Source organism: Erigeron canadensis, chromosome 7 (assembly GCF_010389155.1).
Source record: "Erigeron canadensis isolate Cc75 chromosome 7, C_canadensis_v1, whole genome shotgun sequence".
In the NCBI taxonomy this organism is placed as follows: Eukaryota; Viridiplantae; Streptophyta; class Magnoliopsida; order Asterales; family Asteraceae; genus Erigeron; species Erigeron canadensis.
Window position 1 is genome coordinate 3,365,161 of NC_057767.1, and position 18,389 is coordinate 3,383,549.

At 33.9% G+C, this 18,389-nt stretch overlaps 2 protein-coding genes across 9 annotated transcripts; both read left to right on the forward strand.

The window, feature by feature from the left end:
* Positions 1–3,117: 3,117 nt before the first annotated feature.
* Positions 3,118–8,121, forward strand: LOC122607554. 8 transcript variants are annotated; one of them, XM_043780549.1, is made up of 8 exons: positions 3,118–3,221; positions 3,549–3,630; positions 3,949–4,042; positions 4,420–4,483; positions 5,240–6,153; positions 6,268–6,511; positions 6,586–6,788; positions 7,421–8,121. In XM_043780549.1, the coding sequence occupies exons 5-8, from the start codon at positions 5,248–5,250 to the stop codon at positions 7,943–7,945; spliced, it is 1,878 nt and encodes a 625-aa protein (XP_043636484.1). In that variant the 5' UTR covers positions 3,118–3,221; positions 3,549–3,630; positions 3,949–4,042; positions 4,420–4,483; positions 5,240–5,247; the 3' UTR covers positions 7,946–8,121. The 8 variants fall into 8 exon arrangements, with proteins under 8 accessions (XP_043636484.1, XP_043636488.1, XP_043636485.1 ...); XM_043780553.1 differs by having other exon boundaries at positions 6,268–6,508; XM_043780554.1 differs by having other exon boundaries at positions 3,122–3,221; positions 5,240–5,562.
* Positions 8,122–16,396: 8,275 nt separating this feature from the next.
* Positions 16,397–17,099, forward strand: LOC122607253. The gene has a single exon (XM_043780190.1). It carries the CDS (start codon positions 16,397–16,399, stop codon positions 17,024–17,026), a length of 630 nt encoding a protein of 209 aa, XP_043636125.1. The 3' UTR covers positions 17,027–17,099.
* The last annotated feature ends 1,290 nt before the right edge of the window (positions 17,100–18,389 follow it).

Genomic DNA, 18,389 nt, shown 5'->3' on the forward strand with positions numbered 1-18,389 from the left:
AAGAGTAAAAAGTACAAAACATTGGCTAGTTATTCATACTCGATCTTCCGTCCAAATGTCCAATATATTTTGTTGTTTTTGTAGTAGACAGTAATTTTGGTAAATTCCGTCAAATTTTAGTAGTAAGACATTAATTTTACTCGTAGATAATATTGTGTATTAATTTTACTCATTGGTATGTTTGGAACTTTGGAATATGGGTTTTATAAGCTTCAAGTGATAGAATTCGTTTGGTTTAAATGGCATTAAACTATTTAGAATATCTTTTAGAAATAACCTGTCGCTTACAAAATACTCGTAGGAATTTAGTTTAACAAATACTCGTATTTAGTACTGATGAGTAAAATGCATTTTCTTTCCTTTTTTTACTTGTTTATCCTCTTCTGTTGATTTTGTTTTTCATCTTTTCAAAAGAGACGCTGCTTTTAACGAATTATTTAAATGGCTATATACATTACAACATTCAAAATGAAAAATAGTAAATACTAGTATTTCTACCCGGGTGTTGCCCCGGGAGAAAAACAAAACTTTCGTGACAAATGTTAAAAAACATTAAGCCGAAAAAACAAAATTCTCGTGCCAAAAAATTTAAGAAAATAAAAGTCGTTATTTAAAGTAAAGAAAATGAAATTTTGGTAACAAAAGTTATGTAGTAAAAAACAAATAAAAGAAAATTTTTAGAGCAAGACCTAAAAAAAGCAAAGTTATGAAGAAAAAAAGTACAAAAGTTAAGAAACTTGAACATGAAAGCAAAGCTTGTTAAAGTTATGAAATAAGTAAAAGATATTTGTTAAAAATAAGAAAAAAAATAAATTTTTTGTTGGGTAAAGATTAAAAACCAAAAGTTACATGGCAAAAAGTAATTAAGGCAAACTTTAGTGGCAAAAGTTAAAAAAACTAAAATTGAAAAAAAATCTCCATTAAATGCCATTTTGTACCTATCGTTAGTTAGCCAAACAACACTTAACCGTTGTTAATTATTTTGGTTGTGCAATAATAAATCTTTGGGGGAGCAAACTGTAAATATGAAAGTTAACGACAATTAAAAAAAGGACCTGATTTGTAGTACTTTTTATGGTTATATTTAACGGCCGTTAAAGTTATTAAATGTTTTTGTTTTATCTATGCATTATATAGTTGTATCTCTAGCTTTATAGCTTATACTTTTAGCTACAGTACATTTGTCTCACAAAGCAAACTTGCTTTTTAGTACATATATATAATTGCTAATTAATTCTCTTAAAAAACATTTAATTGTTTGATCATAACATTTAATATCTATACTATTTTATAATAATTATTATTTTCTCTCTCATAAAAGTGTTAGATGGAAAATTACCATTTTATCCTTTATAAATTAATTTACATCATTAATCTTTTTATCTTCTAAATTATATCTACTATCCTTTTACATCAATTATTTTTTACACAAATTACTTACAGAGTTGCACCCACCATAAACAACACCACCACGACCACCGTCACCACCGCCAATCGTCGTTACCACCAAGTCGCCGCCGCATCGCGCGGGTACAATGCTAGTAACATTTAATAGAACTAAAAAAATGAATTAGAAAAAAGTAAAGATTACAAGTACTGTATTCTATTTTATATTTTTTATAAAAAATATTAGCCTACTTATTAAGAGATATAGCCACCGCACCCTCACTTCTCAATTGAATTGCGTAAATTGGCATGATGAATGTTTTTCCTCTGTAACACTCAATCTTTTCCTCTTTATAATTCACTTCTTGGTATGTTTTTACAATAAATTTACTTCGATTTTCCACACATACACATTCATAAATTAAGATAACTCTTTCAAGTCAAGTCTCCCTTTCTAATTTTTTTCCGAGCGACCAGCTAACAAAACTTCTTTCTCTTAGCTTCCTCTAATTTTTCTCTTGACAACAGAAAATGAAATCACACATTTTATTAACAGAAAATGAAAGCACACATTTTATTAACAGAAAATAAAAGACAACAAAAAGCTAAAAGAAAGCCAACAACCAAACAAGGTATGAAGTTTCTCAAATTAGTATCCCCTTTTTTTTTTTTTTATTTATGGTGAAGGTTATATATGTTTATCAAATTTAAAAGTTTAATCTACAACTTTTTTTAATGTGACAGTACCTAAGCTTAGGTAAAATCTGCATTACGGATCCTTTATATATACTCCATAGGTACAAATATGTGGCTGTAATTAATTTCAAGTTAGCTGTATTCCACTTTTTAACGAATATAAATAAATAGTGCAAATGAAATGAAGCTACTTCTGGTGGTTTTTTCTTCAGGTATTGATTTCGATTCTCATGAAGTGACAAGTCTGTGGGTTTATTCCTTGAATCACCTATAACGGCTTATGGTATACATCTCGTAGTTTAAAGTATGTTCAGGGCTTCACCATTATACGGTGAGATGTTTCCTGATGTGGAATTCCGACTAATTGTTCAAAAAAAATATAAATAAATAGTACTATTGACATTAAACTGATCACTGATGTTAAAACCGTCAAACCGAGGCTCCGATGGTATAAAATTGGAAACTGACGATATGGCAAAATGTTTAAATCGGCGGAAAAAGTACCCTGACGTCATTAAGCTCATTTGGACCAACTGACCCTTAACGGACTAGAAAAGTTTCAAATTAATATTATCACAAATGTTTGGATACGTACATTGGGCGATTGATTAACAAATGTTATCAAGTATTGTTAGGTAAAAAAAAATATGATGAATATGTGCAAGTGTGTGAATAGAGGCCGGTATAGTTTAATTAATATTTGTGTGTCATTCGATCGTACATTATCATACATTAGCTAGTTCTTGATGCATGTTGATGATACATATAGTTATATATGTTTTTTTGAGTGTTACTAGAAAGATACATGCGTGTAGCGTGCGGCGGCAGAGCGAATTCAAAAGTCTAGAGGGGGATGTAGAACCCAACCAAGTGAGCCCAGAACCACTAATATTGATAAATATTTAGGCTAACAAAATCTAAAATGAACCCAGTCCAAAAATTAGAATGAACCCAGCCCAACAAAAAACCTATACTTTTGGAAATAAAGTAAATTCATCTCAGTTAAACTGACCTTAAAATCACGTGAGTTCATTACTAGCTTTTGGGGAAAGGATACAACAAGTTAGCAATAACATGAACTATTCTATCTCGATATTGAATCTATGATTATTCGTTTATTCTACCTTGATATTGAACAGGTATTTTGAATCCTCAATTTTACTTTTAATTAGACTATTAGGTCGTAGTTTTATGAATTTTTTTATTGTTTAATTCTTGTTAGGATTTTTTTAAGGAATCACAGCCCAGATTACTATTAAAAATAGTGTGTTTGATTTCTCATGAATTATAGATCAGAGTATATATATATATATATATATAGACTTCCTTAAATTGCAGTAATTCCGCAATATGCACCTTAACATCTTGCTTAACATTACCAAAGAACATCGAACATTTCCCAACGTTAGGATATAACCCAGAACATTGACTAAATTCAGTGATGGCATCTTTTATAATTTGTGCAGATTGGACATTTACATAACATACAGCCAATAAATCATCAGCAAAACACATGTGTGTTATACCGAGTTTATTGTTTCCCCAGTGGTACTTGAAGCCTTCATCTTGTTAGGAAGTTGCTAGTATATATTTCTTTGTAATTTGTCACAAGTGAAAAAAATCATTAAACGCTTTCTGAAGATGGGTCCCCGGAAATTTGTAATTTGGTACCCGCATTGAAACTTACTTTTGTTAGTAGTTTTCTTATGTTGATTCTAAGCTGTTTTAGGGAGTTTTTTAAGCTGTTTTAAATGTTGTATGTATGCTGATTTTAAGGCTGTTTTTTACTCCTGTTTATAGTGCTGTTTTACATTGATTTATTGCTCTTTTTGGTGCTGTTATTGTTAGGCTGTTGTTTTGTTGCAGATTTAAGGCTGTCTAGGGCTGTTCATAGTGCTGTTTTGTTGCAGATTTAAGGCTGCCCGAGAGCTGCTGATTTGTCATATCTGAGGCTATTTAGGTGGGGTTTTGCTCATATAAAACTGTTGTATTTAGCCCCTGCTAAGAAGCTGTTTTGGTGGTGTTTTTTTTTTTGCAATTTACTGATTTGTCATATATGGTGTTTTTTTTTTAAAAACCAACTGGGTTGGATCAGTGGTTGGATCTCATGCCTCTGGAAACAGAGGTCATGGGTTCGATCCTCATGCCCAGCAAGGCTGGAGGTCCTTTTCTACCTATGTTAGAACCTGGAAGCAGCCTCTCTACCTTTGGTAGGGGTAAGGCTGTCTACATATCAACCTCCCTCATACACCGTCGAAGACGGTATTGGGACCCAAAACCCGTGGAAGACGGCATTGGGAGTTACTTTTACTGATCATTTTTTGATGTTGCAAGAAGGCTATTTTGCTGAAAATTTGGGGCTGACTATTTTGATGTTACCATATGAGGCTATCCGACTAAGGTAAATTTTTTTGCCCCCGCCATCTTAATTTCCTGGATCCGCCACTGTGTGGCGGCGGTGGTGGCGGCTATTGGTGGTGGTGGTGACGACGGCGTGTAGTGTAGGTTATTGATGTAATGTGGTTTTGACGAATTGTTGAAAATTGAAAATTAAAATTCAACGTTTCGATGGTATACCAGTGGTATTTATGCTTATAACATATTGTTTCATTTGGTAAGAATTAAAAAAATTCATCATCATGCATGCTAAGTAGTCAGTTTCAATGGTATACCAGTGGTATTTATGTTCAGAGTCCAAAATTTCGGTTCCGGGATTGTCAGTGAAATTTACCAAAATCTCATCGAAAGTGGTATACATACCGATTTTCCAGGTTTAAATTTTTTTTTTTTTTTTTTTTGTCCAAACTTATAAACAACATAATAAACACCAATTTTTGCAAGTATTAACACTAATCTATTAAATGTAGACACTTTTAAGCTTGACTTATGTATATCGATTAAGTATTAATTATTATATAATATATAGATATTGCATAACATTAAAAGTTATCGAAATTCCACCGAGTTCTTGACCGAAACACACAAATTTCGGTCTTTAACTACATAGCATGCATGATGTATAATGTTTTTTTTCCCCAGATAGTGAGGCTTTACATGTTGTATCAAAAAGTTAAATGTTTAAAAGTAACTGTTCTCTAATAGTAAGTTTTGTAATTACTTTTTAATTGTAACTAATACATGGTTTAACATGCTTTAGATGAAAAGATGCAACTAAAATGCAAATTCTATAAGAGGCTGAAAATTGAAGAATCTGATGAAGCGAATGATGATTATGTAGCGAGTGACCCAACTTTTTTAGAAGACAGGGGGAAGAGCGTTATAGTTGCAGAGGCTAAGTATGCTAAAGAAGGACCTGATGTCAAGAGAACAATTACTCAAAAACGACAATACAAAAGAAAAAAATCAATAAATGGACCAATTGTTATGGAGACGGAAGACAGACCAAAAAAGCAGCCGAGCTCATTCCCTTCGCTTCCTGGACCCAAATCAACATCATTGAAAACTCCCTGCCGGATAAGAGTAAGGTCACCCACAATCTCTCTTTCTCTTTTGATGTGTAAGCTAAGTGAGGATCAAAAGACTGCGATACGGGAAATGGGATTCGCATCAATGCTAGACTTTAATATACATAAAGTTCCAACAGTCATGGGATATTGGGCTTTGAAGAACTTTGATCATGAGGCATGCATGTTACAGGTCAGGGATGCGTCATTAAAAGTCACAAATAAAACAATACATGATGTACTAGGTGTTCCCATGGGTAGAATCAATGTATTCAATTTAAAGTACTCTAAAACGGATCATGCCACACGAGAATTTAGGAAGCAATTTCCTGGAAAGAATAAAATACATTATTTGGATGTAATTAATGAGATGGAAATGCAGGGTAAAGGTGGTAGGCTATTTAAATTGAACTTTCTAGTTTTGTTTGTTACCATCATGGCAGAAAGTCAAGGTGGGTTGGTGAACCAAAAATTTCTGGGGTGTATTAGAAATTTGGAGGATGTGAGAAATATGGATTGGTGCCAATACATACTTGAGTGCTTAGTGAGAACAAGAAAGGGATGGAATCCGAAAAGCCACTACAATGGCCCACTGGCCTTTTTGGTTGTAAGTTAATGGTTTATTATTCATGCTTAATTGATTGTGTATATGTTTGTGTATCAGTTTGGAAATACTATACTCTGATAAACTTAACTACTATTATTTTTTGTACTATCTAAGGTTTTCTATGCACATTCAATCAATTCAAAAGATATGGGGAAGGAGACATTGGTTCCTATAATCAAGACGTGGACATCAGGTATGTTGATGAAACTAGAAGAGAAGGAGTTCAATATTGGGCGCATTGAGGAGTCGGCAATCCAGAAATGGATTGTCATCGAATCAGACGATGATGTACCAGTAAAAGACAGAATGACAAGCTCGAAGAGAAAGTTGAGAAAAAACGACACATTAGAATCATGTAGTAAGTTATTTTGCAATCAAAAGTATAAACCTGGACAGGGTAGTTAACTGATTGTGTATCATCTAACAAAACAGGTACACAAGTTTTCGAAGATGGAAACAACCACAAAGAAGCTCCAGAAAATGTTTCTGACGTGGAAAATGCTTCATACCATTTTGACTCGTATCAGCAGTCTCCACCGCCCACCGCACAAGCAACATCATCACAACCGTTGTCACCAGTAGCTCCTCTGGCCAAGGTTTCGTGTCTTCCTCAGACTGACTCGGATACGCTGCCGGTTAGTATGATTTCTAATGTTCGTGTAATAATACATAGGCTTAATTTATATCTGCAAAGACTTACACATAATACATTCAAATGCCTAACACATAAAGTTCGCTTTTTATATCTCCTAATATCTATATTTGGTTTGCTGAGTGTGCCAATCATTTTGTTTGAACATGTGTCTCCTATGTCAGATTCTGTATATATCTCTCTACCTCCCTTTATAGTCTTGAATTTGTTTTACTTGGCTCTTTTTAAGCTAGATTATATTATACACTCTTATGTTATATATTATATAGGGAATCTTTTATCCAAGTAGACAAAGCTGGTTGAATTTGTACTTTTCTTTTTGTTAGAATTATGGATTATATGAGGTGAATCATCATATTTGAACTGCCTAGAATTAAGATAGCGCTCAAGAACTTACAGGTTAAATAAGTCAACTCAATTGTGTTGACTTTTCATTTTTCTTAAACTTTATGTAGCTAAAATATATTGTATGATAATAAAAACTGTTACTATTAATGTAATTAATAAACTTTTTGAATAAAACAATTTGAGGTAACATGACAATTGTTAGTTCAATTTTATCTGTTTAATGCTAAAATTTACTAGCAAGTGTAACGTAATTGCTTTTGTGTAAAGGTTTCATCTCCTCAATTTGGCTCAATTTGTGTCCAAGGCTACAATGTGAAACGGAGTGTTGCGCCCATTCTTGAAGCCATCTTCAAGAAACATGGCGACATTGCTGCTAAATGCCAATTCAAAACAGCTTCCGTGAGGTCAAATTTCCTTGAGGTTGTTTGTGAAGTTGTGACAAAAATTGAAGCGGATGATGTAATTGAGAAACTGGAAGAATTAGAGGGCCAGGTTTCAGATGCAGAGGCGGCCAACATCAATGTGTCATGGCTTAGATCTCACTTGGAAGCCCTTCACAAAAGGAAGGGAGCCATGAAACTTATGGAAATGAATGCAAACACCATTTTGGTTCAAAGTGCTGCGATGATGGATCTTAAAGAGATAAGTGAAGAGCTCATGACTGTCCAAGAACGTTTTGAAAAGGCTGAAAGGTGCGTGAGAGTACTCCATCTTGTTAGAAAGAATATAGAAAACACTATCTCGGAAAGAAAGGCTGAAACCGACTCGTGGGTAAAACGACGAATTTTATAAGGCTATTTAAATCCTGCTAGTTGTGTAATCAAATCTATGATTGGCAGGACACACCTACATCCCCTATTCTTTCTAAATCTATGCGTTAGATCTTTTTGTTGGAAGACGGACTAAGTTTTATGTGTTAGATCTTTTTTAGATTATTCTAATTTATGTGCTAAAGATCTCAAGATCAAGAGTCTATTCTTCACAGGTGGCATTGTGGCAAGATGGTTGAATGGGTTGGGGTTAAATCCAATCAGGTTAGGTTGTCTAGCAACTTTTTTTTTTGTCCCTCGAAATAAGCCCTTTAATAATTAATGTTGAGTCCGGAGATTCATTAGTTCAGGTAAACCCCAAATGATTTCTGGATTAGGAGGTGTCTGCTTGTGCTGGATGAATGATTATGACCAGTCGAGGATTAAGTTTAATCATAAGGAATTCCGGTAAATTGGGGAAGACTATGTCTGTTACTAATTTATTGTAATTGAGGATTGAAAGATGATAAATGTGATTAATTTAATAGGTTGTAATTTGTAAATAAGGTAAAAATTTGGTGTGACAATGGCATATCAAAGATGAAGATCAAGTAAGAATCAGTAAAATCCATGTGTCATCTATCGAAACTTTAAACATGTTTTTAGGCTTGTCATTCAAATATATATATATATATATATATAGGGGTGGGTTATTTTGAGAACCATAAAAAAAGAAGAACGTGAGAACCAATCTGGGCCACAAATTTCATCTCCTTTTTTCTCTTTCATCACTTTCATCCAAATTTTTCAAAACGTTTTATCTCACAAACCGTGCATCGTTAGACGAAAAAAAAACCATGGGTAGTCTTAAAATTTCGTCCTCTTTCATTAGAGATGCGACTTGATATACTTTTGACAAACTTTTAAATTTCGAAATTTTTTTTTTTTTCGAAATTTTTTTTTTACCTACACATGTGTAGGATGTGTATGATGTATACCCTACACATGTCCTGCACATGTGTAGGATTATCGCTAAAAAAAAAATTAAAAAAAAAATCGAAATTTAAAAGTTTGTCAAAAGTATATCAAGTCGCATCTCTAATGAAAGAGCACGAAATTTTAAGACTACCCATGCTTTTTTTTTCGTTTAACGATGTACGGTTTGTGAGATAAAACCATTTGAATGAATTGGGTGAAAATGAGGAGAGAGAAAATTAAATATCATCAAGATCAAAATCAATGGCAAGGATTGGTTCTCGTGTTTTTTTTTGATGGTTCTTAAAATAACTTTCCTATATATATATATATATATGTATATATATATATATATTACCTTTAAGGAATATAGCCATGAACTTAGAAATACTTTTTGACTTTTGAGGTACAAAATGTACAACCAAGTGAATGACATCCCTCAACCACATAGTGAGGGTGTGATGAAAATTGACGATGTTGTATTGTTGTACTTCCATTATTTGGTAAAATTTGATCAACAGTAGATGACAAGCTAAGCAGCAATCACTAATTGTTGTTCATACATAGATAAATAATGTTGTGGAACTTCAACAACTTGGCCAAAAGTTAAGTTGCTGAATTTTAGTTGATATTGTTTCCTCGAAAAACGGGGTAAGTTTATCTATATAGCTCGTTTCTTAAGTACATGGGATTAGCTATCTGTATAAATGATCCTTATGTTTTCTTGTTAAAGATCACAAAATGAATGGTTGTGTCGGTTGAGTAATGATTTAAAGCGGGTTGGGTCAACGTTAATTCTTAAATCTGGGTCGCAACGAATCAGGTTGGGTTGGGTTCGGTTCACATTGCAACACTTTCATGATTTTATAAACCACTAAACCAGTGAAGGAGCAAACAGTCCGCTAAGTTTGGACTTGTTAAACCCATTTGAATGTTCAATTCACTAAATCGCTAATTTACGTTTTACAATACCAAATTACAACACCAAAAGCCATAATTTGGTGGTGTGTGGCTGAAATGATTTACACATAAAGGATTCAGTATCACAGTATGTATATTTAATAAGTTTTAAGGGGGAAAATGAAAAAAAAAAAATAATTTTTGAACATTTTCATGTTAGTAAAGTAACTTCTAATACCATTTTTCACGGATTTTGAGTCATAATACCGTCTTCGACGGTGTATGGGAGATAATGAGATATAGAAAGCCTTACCCCTATCAAATGTAGAGAGACTGCTTCCAGGCTATATCAAAGGTTGAAAAGCAACCTTGTTGTGCATGAGGATCAAATCCTTAATTTCTGCCTTCAGAACAACTGATCAACCAAAATACTAAAATGCATGTTTATATTCAAATTAATACTCCCCGAGAACCCACATTTCCCCGTCCTCTTTCCTATCCTTTTTATCATCTTTATTTTTTTAGGGTTTTGTTATATGCAACCCTAAAGGTGCAATTAAGGTGTATTATATAGTTATATAAAAAACTGAGGAGATGGTCTTTTGATATGAAAAGTACAATTTTTTATACACGTTTATTGGAGCCTAGTATTTTCCTTATCTTATATTTATTTTTAACTAATCATCCAAAACTATAAGTGTTTGGTAGGAAGAAATCATAAGAAATGAAAATGTAATAGATGAAAATAGTGGGGAAAAAACGAGTATTTGGAAAGAAAATGAATTACATCGTTTGGTGCAAACAGATAATGGATATAAGAGAAATACAAAATTTTAATTTATAATTAAAATTAACACATATAAAATCATTAAAAAAAAATTAAATTCCATTTTCACCTATTGTTTACAATTTGTAAAGAATGAAGAGGACAAAAACCATTACCACTTCTCTATTCTCGATTTCATTTTTCGTTACAATCAAACAAAGAAGTTTCTTTCTCCTATTTTTATTTGATCTTACTAAATACCCCTAACTAGTTAATGAAATACCCCTCTATTTTTTTTTTTTTTGGATACACCCATAATGAAATACCCCTCTCTAATTTTTTTTCGTGTGTTTTTTACAACAAATTGAATAATTTTCAAGTCTGCCTCTCTATTTTTTTGGATACACCCATAATGAAATACCCCTCTCTATTTTCAAGTCTATAATTTCGTCTGCTTTTTACAAGAAATGTCCTTTCCATTTTACACACATAAATTATGGCAAATGTCCTTTCCTATTTACTTCTGACCGGCCAGCTAGCAAAACTACCACATAATTTCTCCTCCTCTTTCTGATTTTTTCTCGACAGCAGCAAGAGCTAAAAAGGAAAATGGGGGATTAAAATAGGTATAAAAGAGGGGGTTAAATTTAATTTTTATTTTTACTTAAAAAAGGGGAGAGAATGAGCATGGAAACATACATAATAATAGCAGAAAATGAAAGACAACAAAAGTTTTATCAGGAACAAAGGAAAGCTAAAAGAATGCCAACAACCAAACAAGGTATGAAATTATCAACTAGTTTTTTAATTTTATATAGATATGAGACGGGGGGTTTTGGGCATTTATCTTCTTTTTTTTTTTCTTTTTTTTTATATATACATACTTTATTATTTTAAAATAAGAGGTGGTCTCAAAATATCTCACCCTTATATATACACATCTTTTGGGTGAAATGATCTAGTGAGAACCAACATATATGGTGAGAACCGTAAGAACCATTGAAAAATCATCTCTTTAGAATTAAGGGCTACGCCCGTACCGTAACAACCGTCACCATCTCTTGGATCGCCGCCCATCCAATCCATACCATTCCCATATGCGTCCGGTGACAACCCCTTAATAACGGATGTAGGGCAACGCCCGTATTGTATCCATACGTTTTCTTAACACGTAACCCATAAGATTTTTTACAAATATTTTATTTTATTTTTTTTTGGAATGGGTTTTTGTTAAAAGAAAATAAAAAACAAAAAAAAGTTTCAAAATATGAAAAATAAAAATTAAAAAAAATAAAACACCACACAAATAAGAAGAAAGAGAGAAAGAAACTAGTGGTTCTCACGGTTCTCTCCATATTTGTGGTTCTCACATTAACCCTACCCCATATATAGGTACCAATATGTATGTAACAATCGAAGAAGGTATGAAATTATTAAGTAGTAATACTTTTTATCCCACTTTTTAACATTAAACAAAAAACCCAAAAAAACTACTGATGTCTCGACATTAATTAATTAAGAATATATAAAACTGATAACTGATGTTAAAACCAGCGTTATGGCTCAGAATAGTAGTACTTTAGCAAAGGAAAGGAAAAGGAATTGCCACTATTGTCTTCCACGAGTTTTAGGCCCCAATACTTCGACAGTGTATGAGGAGGTTAAGATGTAGGCACACACCTTACCTCTAGGTAGAGAAGCTGCCTCCAGGTTCTACCTAAATGGTAGAAAAGGACCTCCGGCCTTTGCATGGGATGAGGATTGGACCTCTGATCTCTGTCTCTAGAGGATAGGGTATTTACCGCTGATCCAAACCACGCTACTTTAGCAAAACGCTAGACGTACTAGAAAAGTTTCAAATATCAAGTAGTGACATGTTTGGATTCATTCGGATTGATCAACAAATGTTATCAAGCTATTATAATGTACTTGTAAAAAATATGATAAATATGTGCAATTGTAACTATTGTGAATATAGGCTGGTATAGTTTAGTGTTTGTGTCATTCGTTATGATGATACATATTGCTATATATCTTTTTGAGTGTTATATATGTCGACTATACCATATTGTTTCATCTAGTAAGAATAAATAAAATTCCTTCACATGATATATAAAGTTTTTTTAAGTAGTACTGTTGTTTTACATATTATTAATTTGTATCATAAAGTTTTTTAGCAGTAATTGTAACTGTAGTGTAATCGTTAAGTAGTGTTCTGTAGTTGTAGTAAGTAATATGGTTTAACATGTTTTAGATGAAAGGATGCAACTGAAATGGAATATCTATAAAAGGCTGAAAAGGGAAGAATATAATGATGAACCGAATGATGATTATGTAGCGAGTGACCCAACTTATTTGAAAAAGAGGCGGAAGTGTGTTTTAGAGACAGAAGACAAACATATAAAGCAGCCAAGCTCATTACCTTCGCGTCGTGGGCGCAAAAGAATGCCCTACCGGATAAAACTAAGTTCACCCCTGATGTGCAAAATCGAGCTTTAAATTTATAAACTAAAACTACCAAAGAACTAACTACTACGCACTCACGGGCAGTGGACCCGATCATTTGTAATATAGTCAAGAGGTAAGTCTAAGTTCGTTCTCAGGGATTGTGAAATGATTAGTTGCTTGTTGAATGGTTTGGAAAACAGGTGTTGCTTCAAAATTCCCTTTTGACAATTAAATAAATTGATTTGCAATATGATTGCATAAAATTAAAATACAAGTTCAGACGATATAATTAAAAGTCATCCACCTTGACTTCCCTTGACTTCAAATGTGATCGCTTTTAATGAGTAACAAATTCTCTAGAGTTTGAAAGATAGTCGTAACAAGATTATACTATTCACGTGGTACCACCAACCGTGAACAGATTATCAAATCACCTAACTACTAGTTGAATTACCCAAGCCGGTACCACCAAGGCTAAGACAATTCTCCTAACGATCAGTTTTTATTGACTTATCAAATTATCAATTGAACCTATGTGACAATAACGTGGTACCACCAACCGATATCAATCACGTTGACAAATTTAATATTTTCTTAAAATGATATTCACTATCATACCATGAACTAGTGATAATTACTTATAGACAAGTAACCGTTTTAAAATCACATACACATTCAACTGGTACCACCAACGAATAATCATATGCAACCAATATCAAAATTAATTAACGAAAAGAATTAAAACCATCAAGATCACGGAACAACGATAATTAAACAAACCCTTTTGAATTAAAAATATAGCAATCACATTATCCGTCTCGTTTCATCAAGGTGGATGATTAAACAGTTAGCCACTCATGATCAATTCAAAATAATCAAAGAAATAGAAAAGAAACATGATGTACCAATTGTTTGAAGAAAATAAATTGCAAGACAATAATGTAGATACGATCTAGATGGGTGCTCGTAATATCTTCGATGAATCCGCCTAAGTGAAACACTTGATTGGAGAAGGAAGAATCCTTATAGAGCGGCTCCTAGAAAGAGTATTTGATGCCTAATTTCGAGTTAGGGTTTCCTATTTATACCCCTTCAAAATCTGATGCAAAAACAGGTCAGGGTTTGTTTTCCCATGCACCCACTGCGCCGCAGTGGGTCTTGGCTTCTCCTCACTGCGGCGCAGTGAGGTGTTGGGCGACTACGACTTTGACTGACTGCGGCGCGGTGGTTCGTGTGATCACCACTGCGGCGCAGTATGATTCCACGGCTTCGTTCCTCCTTCAAGCGACTGCGGCGCAGTCCTTTTGTTGCCATCCCCACTGCGGCGCAGTGGGGTTTTTCCTTTTAATTCCGTGGAGCAGGACTGCGGCGCAGTGGGCTTGTGCATCCCCACTGCGGCGCAGTCAAGAGCTTGTATAGAACCAACTCGTTTCGGTCTTGATTACTCGCTAAGCTCTGCCGTCTCATCCATTCAAATCGACTCTCATCAACATAACGTACTTCCTGACCAATAATCACTCGAAAATGTACCAAATGGACGCATAACCTGTTTAGAGCCTGTAAACACTAACAAACACCATAAACGCGTCAAATGCATACAAAAACGACTAGAAACATATATTAAAATGGTCAATAATGATGTGGGTAATGGGTATAAATTAGTCACATCAACCCCCGATCTCTTTTTATCTTTTGATGCGTAGGCTAAGTGATGATCAAAAGTCCGCGATACGGGAAATGGGATTCGCTTCAATGCTTGACTTTCAAATAAATAAGATTCCAACAGTTATGGGGTATTGGGCTGTGAAGAACTTTGATCATAAGGCATGCACTTTACTGGTCAAGGATGTATCATTAAAAGTCACAAATAAAACCATACATGATGTACTAGGTGTTCCAATGGGTAGTACGAGAATTAATGCATCCAGGTTAAGTTGTAATTGCAATCATGCAACACAAGAATTTAGGAAGCAATTTCCGCCCACAAAGAAATCGATACGTATCACGGATGTTATTCATGAGATGGTAGAGCAGGAGAAAGGTGGCACGCTATTTAAATTGAACTTTCTAGTTTTGTTTGTTACAGTCATGGCGGGAAGTCATGGTGGGGTGGTGAACCAAAAGTTTTTGGGGAGTATTAGAAATTTGCAGGATGTCAGAAATATGGATTGGTGCCAATACATTCTTGAGTGGTTGGTGAGAACAAGAAAGGAATGGAATCCGAAAACCTACTTCAACGGCCCAGTGGCCTTTTTGGTCGTAAGTTTATGGTTTATTATTCATGCTTAATTGATTGTGTATATGTTTGTGTATCAGTTTGGAAATACTATTCTATGATAAACTTAACAAATTATTTGTTTAAACTTTTTAAGGTTTTCTATGCACATTCAATCAATCCAAAAAATATAGAGGAGACATTGGTTCCAGTAATCAATATGTGGACATCAGATATGTTGATGAAATTAGAAAAAGAGGAGTTCATTACTGGACGACGCATTGACAATGATGTGTTAGGATGTGATGATGGTGAACTGAATCGTGATGACACACAAAACATAGCCGAGGAATTAGGTACACCACATCTAGAGCTTTGTCAAGAAGGGTTGTATAACGAATTCGATAACTGGGTTCTTTCAATTGGACAGCCGAAGGAACCCACGACTAAAGAGGTACAATTATAAACATATGTATGTATATGATATCATAATTGTGCATGCCATTAAGTAAAGGAGTTGCTTTTTTGCTGCTAAATTTAGTTGAGTTATTATTTTAACCCTTACACTTTTATTTGCTCAAATGGTTTATGTGGTACACTGACTCAAATGGTTTATGTTCAAAATGGAAGTTTTGGTCAAACTGGGCAAAACTAGTTGTAAATTGTAATTGGCTTATTTTATTTTTATTTTTTTTATAGTTTTATAGGCTAGTTTTGGCTGGAACAACATATCTAAACAGGTTAGAAACCTGGAATTAACGAATGTTGGCAATAGTTTGCGGCCCAAAAAGGGTCAAATCAGTTTGTAATGACTTTTGTCGTTGTTTTGTTAGTAATTTAAAATATTAATATGATCATAAAAGTTATACTACTATAAGAAATTCTGATATATATTGGCTTCAGCTTGTATTGACTTTTGTCATTTTTCTGTTAATATTTGAAATATGAAATATGCTGGTAAACTACTAAACTAATTTATACGAGTAACATTTATGGAACAAAACAATATAGGACTATACTAGAGGAGTAGAGGTAAGGAGTTCGTAACTTTCTTAGTTAACCAGCAACATTACCATTGTAATTAGTTTAGCTCTTTTAATACAACAATTTATTTGTTGAAGTACAAACAATGGATTCTGAAGTTTCATTTGACACATTGGCTTCAGCATAACTGAAATGAGCGTAGGAAAATGTATTTGTCGTTATCCAACCCGGTCATATTGCCACCTCTAATCTGTATTCATTTCGTACAGCTGGGACAGCAACTCCCTACGAAGGCTTCAACTTCTGAATGTAGCATAATTTGTGTCCAAGGCTACAAAGTGAAACATAGTGTTGCACCAATTCTTGAAGCCATATTTAAGAAACATGGTGATATTGCAGCTGAATGTATATTCACTATAGCTTCTGTGAGAGCAACTTTGCTAGAGGTTGTGTGTGAGGTTGTCATGCAAATTGAAGTCAATGATGGTATTGAGAAAATGGAAGAAATTGAGTCCCATTTGACACAGGCAGAGGCAGCTAAAATTGATGTGTCGTGGCTTCGGGTCCACTTGGAAGCCATTTACAGAAACAAAAGGAAGGAGGTCAAGAAAAAGTGGAGTTCGCTTATGGAAACAAAAGTAAACACTGTATTAGTTCAAAAGGCTGCCAAAATGGATCTGATAGAGAGACGTGCTGAGCTCGTGACAGTGCAACAACGATTTGAAGAGGCTGAAAGGTGCGTGAGAGTACTTCATCTTGTTGAAAAGAAGCTAGATAAAGATATTTTGGACTCTAAGGCTGAAAAAGACTCGTGGGGAAGACAACTAATGTTTTAGGCTAACTATATTATGATAGATGTGTTATAGTAGATCGCCAGACTCATGTCTAAACTTTAATTTTGTCTAATGGTAGGGGAACCCTTTCGTGAAAGACAGGGTTAGTTATTTACTCTATATAGCTCGTTTCTTAAGTACTTGAGAATCGAGATTAGCTTTCTGTATAAATCATCCGTTTGGTTTTCTTGTTAAAGATCACATATAATGGGTGGGTTGGTTAAGTAATGTGTCAAAGTGGGCTGGGTCAACATTAAATCTCAAGTCTGGGTGACGGTGAAATAGGTTGGGTTCACATTGCAACGCTTTTATGTTTTTATAAACCAGAAAAGACTAAAGAGCTAGAGTCTGCTAACTTTGGACAAGTTTAACCCGTTCAAATGTTCAATCCATTTTCTTTATAGGTTATGTTTTCTATTTGCTTTCTTTTTCAGTTTTTCAGTCTTATGCCGCTAATTTTTGTTTTAGACTACCACATTACAACACCATAAGCCATAATTTGGTGGTGTGTAACTAAAAGATGCTAGAAGTGATGTACATATATTCAACTTTATCAAAATTGGTGCAAGCTTCTCATTTTGTGATCACCAACCATGTTAGGGGGGACAGAGTGGAGGGCGGGTTGGCGAGTTTATGGCTCCATACCGCCGGCTACACCGCCGCCGGTGCCAGCGGGTTGCTCGCAGGGTATTAGACTCGTTACTCATAGATGGAGAGAGGAGAGAAATAGCCGTTAGGAGGGGGACCCCACAATCTCAAGTGTATAGTTTTTCATTTAAAAAAAATTTATATTTGTGCAATATATATATATATATATATATATTCTGTGTGTATATATGTTGAAGAATGAAGAAGATGGAGCCGCCACTTTTTTCTTATTTTTTTTAGTATTTGTTATTTTTAAAACAAACCTTATAGTATCTGGTTTTGATAGTCGTTTTTAGATTTTAATATTAATGAAATAAGTTTGTTTCTTTTTTAAATAATTTATTTAATTTAATTAATGTAACGGTATGTTGTTAATAAAATTGTTTAGTTTTAATAATGACTAGAAAAAATAAATAAATTTTAAAGAGTTGAAGAAACGCCTTCTTTACCCCATTCCCCTCCCCCCACCCCAATATCTCATTTCGAGCTCTACATCCTCATTTTCATATTTTCTTTGGCTATCTCCAATGGGGATATCCTTTACCGTTGAAGCTTGTCTAAAACTAAGGATTTTTTGAAGGATGCCCTTACCTAGCGGCATGCCCTTACTTGTACTTACCTAATATATTTTTGTTTTTAGTGGAGATAAAATGATATGTAAAGATATTTGTATAGTTGGAGATAAAATTATAAGATTTGAAGGATTTGTAAGGATGTA

Bases quoted from the DNA above. Each gene is read 5' to 3' on its own strand.
- LOC122607253 (XM_043780190.1), top strand. From the start codon at position 16,397: ATGTATTTGTCGTTATCCAACCCGGTCATATTGCCACCTCTAATCTGT.
- LOC122607554 (XM_043780549.1), top strand. From the start codon at position 5,248: ATGCAACTAAAATGCAAATTCTATAAGAGGCTGAAAATTGAAGAATCT. The intron at 6,154-6,267 runs GTAAGTTAATGG...GTACTATCTAAG, and splicing joins GCCCACTGGCCTTTTTGGTT to GTTTTCTATGCACATTCAAT. The intron at 6,789-7,420 runs GTTAGTATGATT...TTTTGTGTAAAG, and splicing joins CTGACTCGGATACGCTGCCG to GTTTCATCTCCTCAATTTGG.